Consider the following 12459-nt stretch of genomic DNA (forward strand, 5'->3'; position numbering starts at 1 on the left):
CAGGCAAAGTCGGGCGCAATCAGGTGGTTGTCGAGGAGCTTCTCTCCGCTGCCACGTGGGCTCTGGGGCATCTGCGACGTCCAGGAGCAGGTCACGAGCTGTCCCACGCAGGCGCTCACCGTCGGCGCTGTCGGCTTCAAGATCGGAGCAAACAACACTTGGCAAGAGCAATCCACGCAGGACTGGAAGATTGCTTCTCACTCGGACCAGGAGGGTCAGAGCGGGGGCTCCTTTTCAGAGGAGCTGGTGCAAGTCTGGAGCAACCAGAATCGCAAGTCGTATTCAGGTTTTCGCAGGCACAGGGGCCACAAGCCTGCTGGCAAATGACCGGGCCAACGCGTCGAGCCAAAGAAAGCAGAAGGGCCCCACGGAGCGCTCGTCGAGTGTAGAGGGGTGAGCTTCGGGGGAAAAGTGGCTCAGGGTTGGGGCTTCTTAGACCCCGGTGTACAGCTTCGAGGGTCACTCGTGGGCTGCACGGTCTGCGTCTCGTGGTCTTTTCAAGATGGCGTGCCCCACGCTTCCGGTCGCCTCCATGGGTCTCAGCTCTGCAGGGACTGTGGATCAGGCTGTAAGAAGGCAGGCAAGCTTGATCTCGTCGATCTCTGTCGCTCGAGTTCCGGCGGGAACTGCAACAAAGAAGACGTCGAGGTGCTGGATGGTGCCTGTTTGCACAGGGTGGTCACTCCTTGACCACAAGGGAGATTCTTCAGTCTTCTACGTTGAGTAGGATGTCGAAGGGTCCAGAGTTTCGTTTCAAATGTTTCGTTAGGATAATCTGAGTGCGTTGGCACTGCTCCCATTCTTATACCAATCTAGGGGGCTGGATTACCTGCTAGGTCCCCTCCTATGGGTGGGACCCAGGAAGGGGGTGGATACACCCCTTTCCTTTGATCCAGGCCGCGCTGGGACAGGGGCTGGTGTGCCCCAGAACCGGTTTGGCCGGATCATGCAAGGGGCAGTCTTGTGCTCCCCAGGCAGTGTCTGGTTTCTTTCAAACCTCCCTGCTACAATCCACTATCTCCTGTCTGGGGAGGTGTAACACCTCCCTGCGACAGGAAAGCCTTTGTCCAGGCCTCCTCTGCTGAGTTTCGGTCGGCAGCAGGAGGTCAGACTTGTGTCTGTGGCAGAAGCATCCATTTTGTGGATCTGAGGCTCTTTTAAAAATCAACCGCGTTTCAGTAAAGTAACATGTCTTCTCCCTCTAGAGGGGTGGAATGCTATCCCCGTCGACAGAACTGTCGAGGGGATAGTATTCCAAATCGTATGACACCTTACACAACATGTTTTGATAAAGCCAAACCAAAGTTGCTATATAACCGCGAGGATTATAAGGCACTTAATAGTATATGGCATGGCATTATCCCGGAACAGCTTAGGGAGTTGTTCCCGACGGCTGCAGACAGGCTCAGCTCATGCCAGAGCACCATCTCACATTAAACCACGCACTCTGCCTCCAGGATTGATAAGGCCTTCCATAGGAGTGGCTCACAGGTTTATATGTGTCCAGATATAGGTTTAGATATAGGTATACTATATCTAAGCAAGGGGTGATTACACCCACTTGCCCCAGCTGAGTGATCAGCCAGTTGTGTCAATTTAAGAACCAGCCAGGGGTGGCAAAAGCTATGCTTCAGCCCCTGGTAGGCCTTGGTGGCACCTATGCCCTGAGCACCTATAGTGCATGGTACAGGGGCTGACAAGGAGTCCATTTCCAATTGTGGTATGTACCTATAGTACATGTATTACGAATTTAGAGAGAGAACAGCAGGCTGGGGGTCTGATTAGCAGGCCCACAGCCTCAGTAAGTCGAAAACCAGTGAAGCAAAAAGCAAAAATTGGGGTGACCATAGGATAGCAGACCCTACTCTCCTACAACGACGGTGAGGAGGAAAAACCGGGACCGCCAAATAAGCGTCTTTCAAGTCTAGCCTGACCATCCAGTCTGACGGGCGTAGCACATCTTGCAGGAGGTGGATACCCTCCATCTTGAAATGGCGATACACCAGCCATTGGTTGAACTCTTTCAGATTGATGACCGGTCGATGGCCCCCGTCGACCTTGTCGACCAAAAAGAGGTTGCTGAGGAAACCGCCTGGATTTTTGCATGCGCAACAAATAGCCCCTTTGTGGAGGAGGGCGGCAACCTCTTCGCGCACCAAGTCTGCATCGCGCTGTGAGAAAGTAATGGGGCGTGGACGTTGAAGCTGACACGGACGGCCATGGAACTCCAGCTGGAAGCCCTGAACCGTCTGCAGCACCCAAGCATCGCTTGTAAGGGAAACCCACGCTGGGAGAAACTGCACTAAGCGCCCCCCTACCCGCAAACTCGCAGAGGGTAACACACTCACCTCTTCCAGCACCTTGTTGCTGGCCTCTCTGGCCCCCACGGCCACGTAACCTCTGTCCTCTTGTGGGATAAAAGTTGTTGAAGCGGGCATTGTCTTGAAACTGCCCGCGTCCGGAGCCTTGCCCTATGTCTGAGCTGTTGCCCCGGCCGAACGAGCGGCCCCTGCCACGTCCGGCTTTGTCAAAAACACGAGGGGCAAAAACCTTTTTAATATTGGACTGAGACCGGTCCAGGGAGGTAAACGTGGCTACAAATTTGCCAAGTTCTTTAATAAACGGGTCTCCGAACAGACCACCCTGCGCCACCGCGCAGCCTCAGAGGAGGCGAGGTCACCCAACTTCGGGTCAATTTTAATTAATAATGACCTCCTCTCCGTAGAGAGAGCACACGTAGCGTTGCCAAGGAAAATAATGGCGCGCTGCGCCCAATTGGACAGAACTTCCGGGGAGATAAGGTACCCCGACGCCTTGGCCTCCTCGGCCATGTCGAGAATCTTGGTCATTGGGCCCACCGCGTCCAACAGCTTGTCCTGGCATGTACGCCAGGATCTATCTATACCCTTCCGGGGGTCCTTGACAAATTTAGCAAGGAACGTCGCCATCTTTGGGTCAATGTCAGGAGTCATTGCCACTTTCCCATCTAAGGAAGTTCGGAGGCACTCCGCCTTAAGGCGGCTACGAGCATCTTTATCAACAGGCTTGCGGAGACGGTTCGCCACATACTGGGCCACCTTGTCCCCAGGGACCCAGTCCGAAGACCTGGGGTGGACAATGTCATCCGGGTCCAACATGTCCGAAGGACCCGCGGATTAAGAAGGTTGGGACGGAAGCCACGACCTCGAAGAGCAGGCCTCTTCCTCCGAATCCGGAGAATCATCATCCTGCTGCGGCTCCGGAGACATAGTACGTGGGTAAGGGGGGGGGGCACCTCCGCAGGGAGGACGGGCAGAGGCTGGGACCCCTCATGCGCCATAAACGTGCTTTTAACCTTTGCGAATGCTGCAGGGTCAACCCTGTCCACACACGGCTTCTTGGGGAGGGGGGGGGGGGGGTGGAGCCGGGGACGGATTGGGATCCGGGGCTGGGGAAGGTGCGGGAATAAGGGACGCAATCTTTCAATACGCCTCATCCAACCTTGCCGAAAGCCGCTGCTCCAGGGGGATCATGGCCTGATCCACCGCCCTATAGATGGAATCATCCACCGCTTGATAGAAGTCCTCATCCGATGAGGCATAATTCTGAGGGTCCACCTCAGGGTACTGGCCTGACTCCCCCTGCATAACGAGGTAAGTTGAGCTCCGCAGGGAAAAGAGGTACGGTCAGCCAATTAACAGCACCCTCACGGGCACTAAATGAAGCCCGGGAGCAAGCCCAGAAAATATGGCGGCACAAGGCACACAATTAAGGGACAAGCCCTGGGTACGCTGCAGCCCTCCAAATCACAGGGCACCACCCGGCAAAGCGCCCCCTCGCGCCAAACACCAGCGCTATTACGACACCTCAGGGTGTCTCTGTCACCAAAGTAAATACAACCCTAAGCAGGGTGTTCATGCGGGGAGAAAACCTAATTGCGACCCAAATGGGTGTCAACCGGGTGGTCAGGGGTAGCAGCTGTCACCTGTCGCCAAAACGCTGTTTTTTTAAACGTTTTCCAGCGCGATAACCAGCAAGGAGAAGCCTGCCCCCTAGCGGCGGAAGGACCGCACCGCACTCTTAAGGGGCCAAAAATCGCGTCAGGAGCGCTAAAAGCATCCCGCGATTTCGAGGGGAATCTGTGAGGGTGAAAAACACTAGCGCTGAACCAGTACACCAAACTCAATGATCAGTCCCCAAAATCTCAGGAGAGATAAGAAAAAAACACTTAACTTGCTGCTGAGCAGTGAAGAAAGAGGAAGAGGAAGCAGCAGTGGAGCATGATGGGAGCTGTCAGAGTTGTGGAGACCGACAAAGGACTTACGTTTGTTTTTCCTATTTCCCAAGTGTTCATGGGAAAAGTAGTTTATTTGCCTTTCTTGCTGCTGTGAAAATAATAAAATGTGAAGAAAGAAGGCATAATCCGAAGCCTCCGGTCCTGACATAGAATCAAACTGATAGCTTGCTTATCTGTTAAGTATTTAGGGGTGCTTTACCGAAGTGCTTTATATGATTTAAATAACCATCTGGCCACTATGGACAGCTTTTTAAGAGGTGAGAGGGCAGGGGTGTTATGCTTAGGTTTTTGTATTCCTCAGGAAATGGGCTGTTGCATGGAGGATAACTTTCAGAAAAGAGAGACATGTACAGTAAGTAGGGCCCATCTATAGTCCTGTTGGGATATAACTAATGATATTATATACCATGATAAATGTATTTTTAAAACTTACATTTACCCTTAGGGGCATCTTGATGAAGAATAATATGTTTAATTTTAACCAACTTAATGATACTCATTTTTTGACTCAGGATTTTTGACCCATGACCATGAGGTAAATCACAGATCGCTGGAGTAGATGTATCAGTCCACTGAGGACAGACCTAACCCTATTGCTGTTTTCAGCTCTAGTTGAGTGTTGAGGATTTTGATTGTATGTGGGATATTTTTGATTTTAGTGTGTCTTGTATGTGATCTTCAAAGTTGAGGTTTTTGTTAATTAGGAATCTCATGAGAAAGTCTACACACCGTTATGTGCATGATATCATCATCTTTTAAGGCCTTTATCCATCTGTGTGCCACATGTTTGTTCTGTCTAGATGAGTTAAATTTAAGGTGTCTGTTTCATCCGTTGTTAGAAGTTATTGTGATTTACTGTTAAAGACAAAGTTGTTGAAGCGATCTGCCACACTGTTTCTACTTTTATTATGCTTGTAATCAAGAGAAGATATTCTTTGACTTACCTGAACAATATAAGACACAAATATGATTAACCAAATATGTTGACCTGTATTGTCAGCAGGACATGATTTGTACTTTATATATTAGTTTTCTTTTTATTTGGTTTTACACAAATTCAGAGCATTGTTCTATTCTATTAATGGCATTATTTGATTAGCATCTTATTTGCTCTAAGCATTCTTTGCATAAGTACTATTTGCATTTTTAATCATTAAGTGATATGAGTCAAAATGTTTCTCTGTTGTAGTACAACTTACCTTTACTGATAACTGATTTGCACATGATGTCCTTTATAAATAAGTATTGTATCGGCTGAATGTAATATTTTATCTCTTTTATGGATTTTATAAATCAGAATAAAGATTATTTTGATTTTGACAAAGTTGCATTGAGGAATTAAAAATATTTCCACCAATCACACAGCAGGCAGGAAAATGTATTATCCTTCAAGTATCCCTTGCTAAATAGACACTGCCGCAAATATATATAGGACACATGAATATATAGCCATCTCCTGCATGCATATTTAGCTTTTGTTTTACCTAATTAAAATAAACTTTTTTGTTTTTCAGGAATACCGAAGGTCGAAAATGGAAAGAATATCCAATTTTACAGAAATCACAGGTAGTACTTAAACTATTGGTTAGCGAGATGTTGAGGCATTATTTTACACCAATCAGCAGGGAACAATATAGCATGACAAAAGGTTCCCTTTTATGTTTTGGGACATACGAAGCCAACAAGGAACATCCCACTTCCTTTGAGAGAAACAGATGAGATCAGGCTCAGGAAAGATTTAAGCATATTCAGTCCCGTCCCTCAATTGTCCAGTAGTCACCCAAGGCTCAATCCCAACACCCAGCTTTTCTTTGTAGAAACTATTTGTTGTTGGCAGTTATAGTATTGACGTGTTAAGAGTGCAAGCAGAGGCGTGGCTAGAGCTTCTGGAGTCCGGGGTTATCCCTCAGATTGCCGCCCATGGCCAGTAGCAGGGCGGGCTGGGAAAAAAGGACGGCGAGCAGCAGGGGTGGATTGGCAGGGTTTAAGTTATGACACCACTTTACTCCACTGCAGTTGAAAGCAAAGGTCGGTGCGGAGTTTGCTGTGTGCGTCCACCCACTCTTTTCATGGGTGAAAGCCGTCCACCCTGCCAAGAAGTTGGGCCACACAGAAATATGCAGAACTTGTCCAGGTGTCGTTTTCAGATTCCTGGAAAAGTTACACTTATTTTGAGATCCTGCTCTGATTTCATATGAGGCATTAAAGACCCTAGTGATTGTACACCTTTCTATCTAGTCTTTCTCTCCTCTTTGTATCAGGGATACACTTTAACAATACAGCCCTATACTTTGCACCCTACAAATAAACATTTGCTGAATGTCATCAGGAATAAAATAGCTTCCTTTTGGGAGAGGGCCTTTTTTTGAATTGGCTAGAGAATGACCTTCCCCCATTGAGCATAAAAAAACCTTAACCTTAAGACTCTTGTATGTATGTTGTATTTTGTCTTTTTGATCTATAATTCTCTATAATTTTCCTTTTTTTTATTACACAGTTTTTTCCAATTATGTTCTATAGTGTCAAGAATCCAAAGTGTACATGCTTGTATTAATAAACCATAGCATAACATCAAATGTGAACTGAGCTCTCGGGGAGCTGTCAGCTGCTATTTGCTCTCCCAATTCTCAGCTCACAGTTTTGAACTGAGCACAAAGAGGACTGTGAACAGTTCACAGCTCACTGAGTGCTCAGTTCACAATTGCAATATGTGTGTTGAAAGAGCTATGGCTGTTCTCAGCTTTCCCAGTGCTCAGATTGTGAACTGAGAAGTAGGTGAGCTGTGATCTTCCTCACTTCTATGAGGCCTGGAGCATATGGTGGGTCACAAACTGTTCCAGATACCCAATCCCCCTAATTTTCACTTTCTTTCACCCGACTAAGAATGAGGAGAACATTCCCCCCCAACCGCCCGTTTGGCAAAGTGGTGGAAGTTGAACAAACTGCCCCACATTCACTTCGGCAATGTGGGGTGGCTAGTACATACTCTTATACCTTTGCAAGGTGGGAGCCCCCTTAGCTACGCCACTGTGCTGCAATTCCTACTGTTTTTTTTTGTAGTAACTTACACTATGGGAACACGAATAAACTTCAAAATCACATTTGTTACACACATTTTTCGCTCAGGCCGGCCAGGTTACCTAAAAGAAAAATACGACGTACCTTTGAGGGACAGTGTAGATAGAGGCTGAACTTGGAAATCAACTCTTCAAAAAAACGGAAACCGTTAATCAGCCTTTCTCCTTTTTTCTCTCCTAAACTCTGGAACTAAAGCTAGGAAAAAGTAAGATACATTCCTAACTTCTTAACGTTTGGCAAAAAGCTCAAAACCGGCATGTTTAAAACTCATGCAGCTCTCAGGATGGCACTATCCTCTTAGAAATCTTAATATTAGATGTTTAGTATGACTTCCCTATATGTGTAGCATATTGGCAAAATAAGTACAATGCCTCTAATTTAGGAAATGGTTCCATAAAAAGATGAGAAAAAAGATACCTCAGATTGTTTTTCGCATTTCAATTCTGAGCTATGTAATAGATTAACCTTGTTCCCGGACCTCCTCCAAGGTGCGTTTTCTTCCTGCTGTCCCACTGCTTCCTCTGCAGTAAGCTGTATGCCTTCCACTGGAGCTTTAGCTTCGTTTGTGCTCCTCACCAGACTTTGAAATTGCAGTTTTCGCTTTGTTTTCAAGGTGAGCGGTCCGTGTAAGGGGGGCCCGGGCCAGGGGCAGCAGCCTGAGGCAGACGGTTCTACACAGCGCGGACATGCTGGTGTCAGTTCTGGAGCAGCTCCTGCAAAATGTCACAACCAAGGCCAGCCGCAAGTCAGCTTCTGACAGCTTAAATGGTGGATTCTCATTCCCCCATGTAGAAGTGTTTTAACGTGCTGCCAAGGATACTGACGCTCCGTGCATTGCCCAGCATAAGACTCCTCCACTTCAAGAGAGCGCACGTGGTGGTGTGCGCAACACTGTGTATTCATGTCGCAGCGCGGGGCTGGCCAAAAATGAACCCCAGGGCCGTCATTGGTAGCGCTTTACGCTCACTACAAAGATTGACTGCCCTGGGACCCATATACACAGTACGCCGTGCGGCGCGGCGCCCCACCACCACTAAATTAGTTGGTGCAGCATTTGCTTGCAAGCAGGTGCGCTTGCACTTTACAGTAACATGTGTGGTGTACTGTACTGGCTGCTCGGAGGGCCACCAGTGCCGCGCAGCTACCGCTGGCCGCCCCAAAATAGTGCCGCCTGGGGCGGGCCGCACCCCCCTAGATACGCCACTGAGTGCAAGACATCTCACCAGACAGTATTTGTAAAAGACATAACATTTTTATAAATTTAGTCCTTAAAGGGGCGACAACTGTCAGGGCAGCCTTCCCTAGGATTGATCCTTGGCGCCTTAGAGACGACTTCATAACCGACAAATTACGAGAGGGCTCCCAACTATACTTCGATGAGAACCAGGGCTTGGCTGACTCCCACCTAACCCTGTGGGAAGCTTATAAAACAGTCCTGAGAGGCCAGACCCAAGCGCTGATTGGAGCCCAGAAAAAGGAGGAATCGTTACAGATTCGGCAGTTGGAAAGGGAAGTTGAGTCTTTGGAGCGGCGGACCAGCGAAACTCCCTCGCTCGAGCATTGCCACAATCTTGCCCTCAACCAAAGGGAGCTTCGGTTGCTGGCGGAGGGTGAGGCCCGTGCCTACTCCCTTGCCACGCAGCATCGGATATACGACGCAGGGGACAAGAGCATGAAATTACTGGCGTGGCGCGAACGCCGGGATAGGGAGAGATCCTGGGTGGCGGCGTGAGGGATGAGTCGGGGTCCTTGGTATTTACCGGCATTGACATAGCGTAGGCCTTTGCGTCGTACTATGAGAAAGTCTACACACCGGTATGCACCAGGACGGAGCAGGACTGCGAGGAGTTCCTTCGGGACTTCGCGTTGCCCACACTGTCTCAGGAACAGTCAGACCGTCTAGAAGCTGACCTCACGGGGGTGGAACTAGGAGAAGCCCTTAATTCCCTTCAGGCTGGGAAAGCGCAGGGACCCAATGGGCTCCCAGTAGAAATATATAAGAGGGAGGCTAATTTTGTCATTGCCCCCCTGCGGCGGATGTTCCTTGAGGCACTGGATGTGGGGAAGCTCCCGCCTGATCAGAGTGAAGCAACGATTGTGGTCAACCATAAGGCTGGGAAGCCGGCTGACCAGTGTTCGTCTTATCGACCAATCTCTCTGCTCAACGTGGAGGCCAAGGTATTGGCCAAAGTCTTGGCAATGAGATTGCTATTGGTTCTACCAGACCTGATCCACGTCGACCAGTCAGGTTTCATGCCCCACAGGAGCACTCAGCACAATTTGAGAAGCCTATACAGGGGCCTATACATGACGGAGAATGTGGGCAGCACTCAAACGGCCTTGATGGTGCTGGACGCCTTTATGGCCTTTGATAGCATTGAGTGGCCATACTTTTTCATGGTTCTCCAGAGGCTGGGCTTTGGTCCGGTTTTCTGCAGCTGGGTGCGCCTGCTGTATGAACAGCCGGTAGCGAGGGTGAGAGTGAATGGGGCGATGTCCCGAGTATTTTGAAGGACTGGGTTTTTCTACGACCCAGCGGTGCCAGGGGACAACACCTGAAACCTTCGTGGGTAACCTGTTCCGGCGTACAAATGACAGAGACACGGGACACTTCCTTCGGCGTCAAAGATTCGAGGTTTATTTACTGCAGGGAACACAGAAGTCACAGGAAGTACAACACGTGTAGGTTCGAGGAGACTGCTTCAAATTGCTACTGTGGGTCGCTCCTTTTATACACATTTCGCTCATAGGTTAACATGATACACAAAGGTTTACAACTTGGTTCTCATCGTAATCACCAGAAGGGGTCGCTTTCATGTATTCAGGGCCCGGAACATAAGAACGGAAACATTTGGTGGTTCCCAACTGTAAAACCCATCTTCCCACCATTAGTACATTCCAATCGGCAGTAAACAGATCGAAGAAGGAACAAGGACAGGTGCAGAGGAAGGCAGAAACAGTGGGGAGATCGGAAAGGGTGAAAAAGGGGTGGTATCGGGAAACACGAGCTGCAGGCATCAAAGGGACGTGCCTAACGAGATGCACGTCTAAGACAATAGACCGGCACGGCAAGATGAGCCTCGAGCGGGGCCATCTGCCTTACAGTATCATCCCCCTCATCATAAAGACACTTTCAAAGGAAACGTGTCTTCCGCAAGAGTCTTGAGAATCCCAGGGTCGCGAAGCGGACAGCGTCCGTTCGCTGGCTACTTGAGGGCAAGAAAACAAAATGGATGCCGCATCTAAGATGGAACCCGTGGGTACAGATATAGAAACCCACGAAACAAACGAACGGTTTAGGTTAGCACAGCGAAACTGCGCACACCCACTAAACTCGTCATTTGCGGTTCGTAGATACCAGACTCGACCATATTCGTGCGAATCAAAAAACACCACTTACGATCGTCACGGAACCTCAATTTTCCCTGGGCAGGGGCACCAGACAAGGGTACCCCCTGTCCCCTCTCATCTTTGCCCTGACCCTTGAACCGCTGGCGCATTGGATTCGGAGGAACGGGTCTTTCTGAGGCCTGGCACTTAATGACGAGTGGGAGGAACGTATATATTTATACACCGACGACATTTTCCTCTACATGGCCAGACCTTACCGCTCGATAGCGCAGGTGCTCCACCTCTTCGAATTGTTTAGTAGCTACTCTAGCTATAAGATCAATTGGGCCTAATCCCTCATCTATCCCCTCATGGATCCTCCCCCAAGGATCCTGAGGAGCTGCTCGGCCTCAATAGTGGTAGATGGATTCAAATACCTGGGGGAGTATGTCACCAGGGACAGGGCTAAGTTCTTCACCAAAAATCTTGAGCCCCACCTGGCGCGGCTGTTGTCGGATGTGACCCATTGGCGGTCCTTGCCTCTCACCCTGATGGGACGGGCCACCCTATTTAAGATGTTGGCATTGCCCCGACTCCTATATATCCTACAAAATACGCCATACCCGGTTCCAGGCGGGGTGTTTAGGCGTATATCCCAAGCCGTGCGAACATTACTATGGGAGGGTGGGAACCCAAGGATAGCGATGTGAAAGCTCACAAGACGGGTATACAATGGGGGACTGGCCCTCCCGGATGTCCAATTGATTTACTGGACTTCCTAGCTGCAAGTGATCAACGATTGGGTTTACGCGCCAGGTTCGGAACCATCATACAGAATCGATAGATATGTTATGCCGGGAGGTAACTGCTAACCGCTTCTTTACTCACGAAGGCTGGGCGGGGATTTACCCTCGCACACGGGGGTCATGCTTCAATGCTGGCGGGAGGCCAATAAATTCTTGGGGTGGACAGGCACCTTAACAGGCAGGACCCCACTGTGGCTCAGAGACCAGCTAGCGGAGGTGAGGAGGCTAACAGGCTTTAAGGGATGGAAATTAATTGGGATCGAATACCTGGGTGATGTATGGAAAGGGAATGCCCCTAGATCCTTTGATTACCTCAAACGAGAATACCAGCTACACGACTCCCAACACTACCAGTACTTGCGCCTCACACACGTCCTGCGCTCCCATATACACTCCGACACATCGATCCCAGAATACTCTCCCATGGAAGTCAGGCTCCTCCTTGGTCCCCTTCTCGAAAAACCCACGTCCACAATCTACCGAAAGCTCATAAATAACACTCCTGACCCTTTGGTGTCTCTGCTCGAACAATGGGAGGGAGATATTGGAGAACTAGAGGAAAAGGATTGGCAGGAGGCCAAAGTCCCCGTGAAATTGCAATTCGGACCAGGTTCCGCCTAGTTCAATTAAAGATTTTACATCGGGTATATTACCGGACAAGAGTCTGTCCTGGCTGTGTGTGAGGGGTTGTCAGGGAGAGGGGACATTCTACCATATTCTCTGGGAATGCCCGAACATAGTGCTCTTCTGGACTAAAGTGGCACACACAATGGCAACAGTGGTGGGATCGCCGGTCCAGGTGGAGCCTAGGTGGCTCTTACTTATGATTAAAGGGCCCACGGACTGGCCCAGGTATAATGAGATTTGGCTGGCCATGGCAGCCGGGGTGGCGAAATGTAACATCTCCAGTTGCTGGGGGGCGCAGGCTCCCCCTCAATGGGATCAATGGCTACGAGATCTGGACTGTTG

At 49.4% G+C, this 12459-nt stretch overlaps 1 protein-coding gene across 1 annotated transcript in view; it reads left to right on the top strand.

The window, feature by feature from the left end:
* The window catches only part of TEX11 (testis expressed 11), a 1326855-nt gene that overhangs the window by 85501 nt on the left and 1228895 nt on the right, over positions 1–12459 (top strand). The window contains exon 2 of the mRNA XM_086918299.1: positions 5791–5842. Coding sequence (XP_086774425.1) covers positions 5809–5842 — 34 coding nt within the window. The 5' untranslated portion in view covers positions 5791–5808. The remainder of the gene's footprint in view (positions 1–5790; positions 5843–12459) is intronic.

This window comes from Lissotriton vulgaris, chromosome 4_1 (genome assembly GCF_964263255.1).
Source record: "Lissotriton vulgaris chromosome 4_1, aLisVul1.2, whole genome shotgun sequence".
Taxonomy (NCBI): Eukaryota; Metazoa; Chordata; class Amphibia; order Caudata; family Salamandridae; genus Lissotriton; species Lissotriton vulgaris.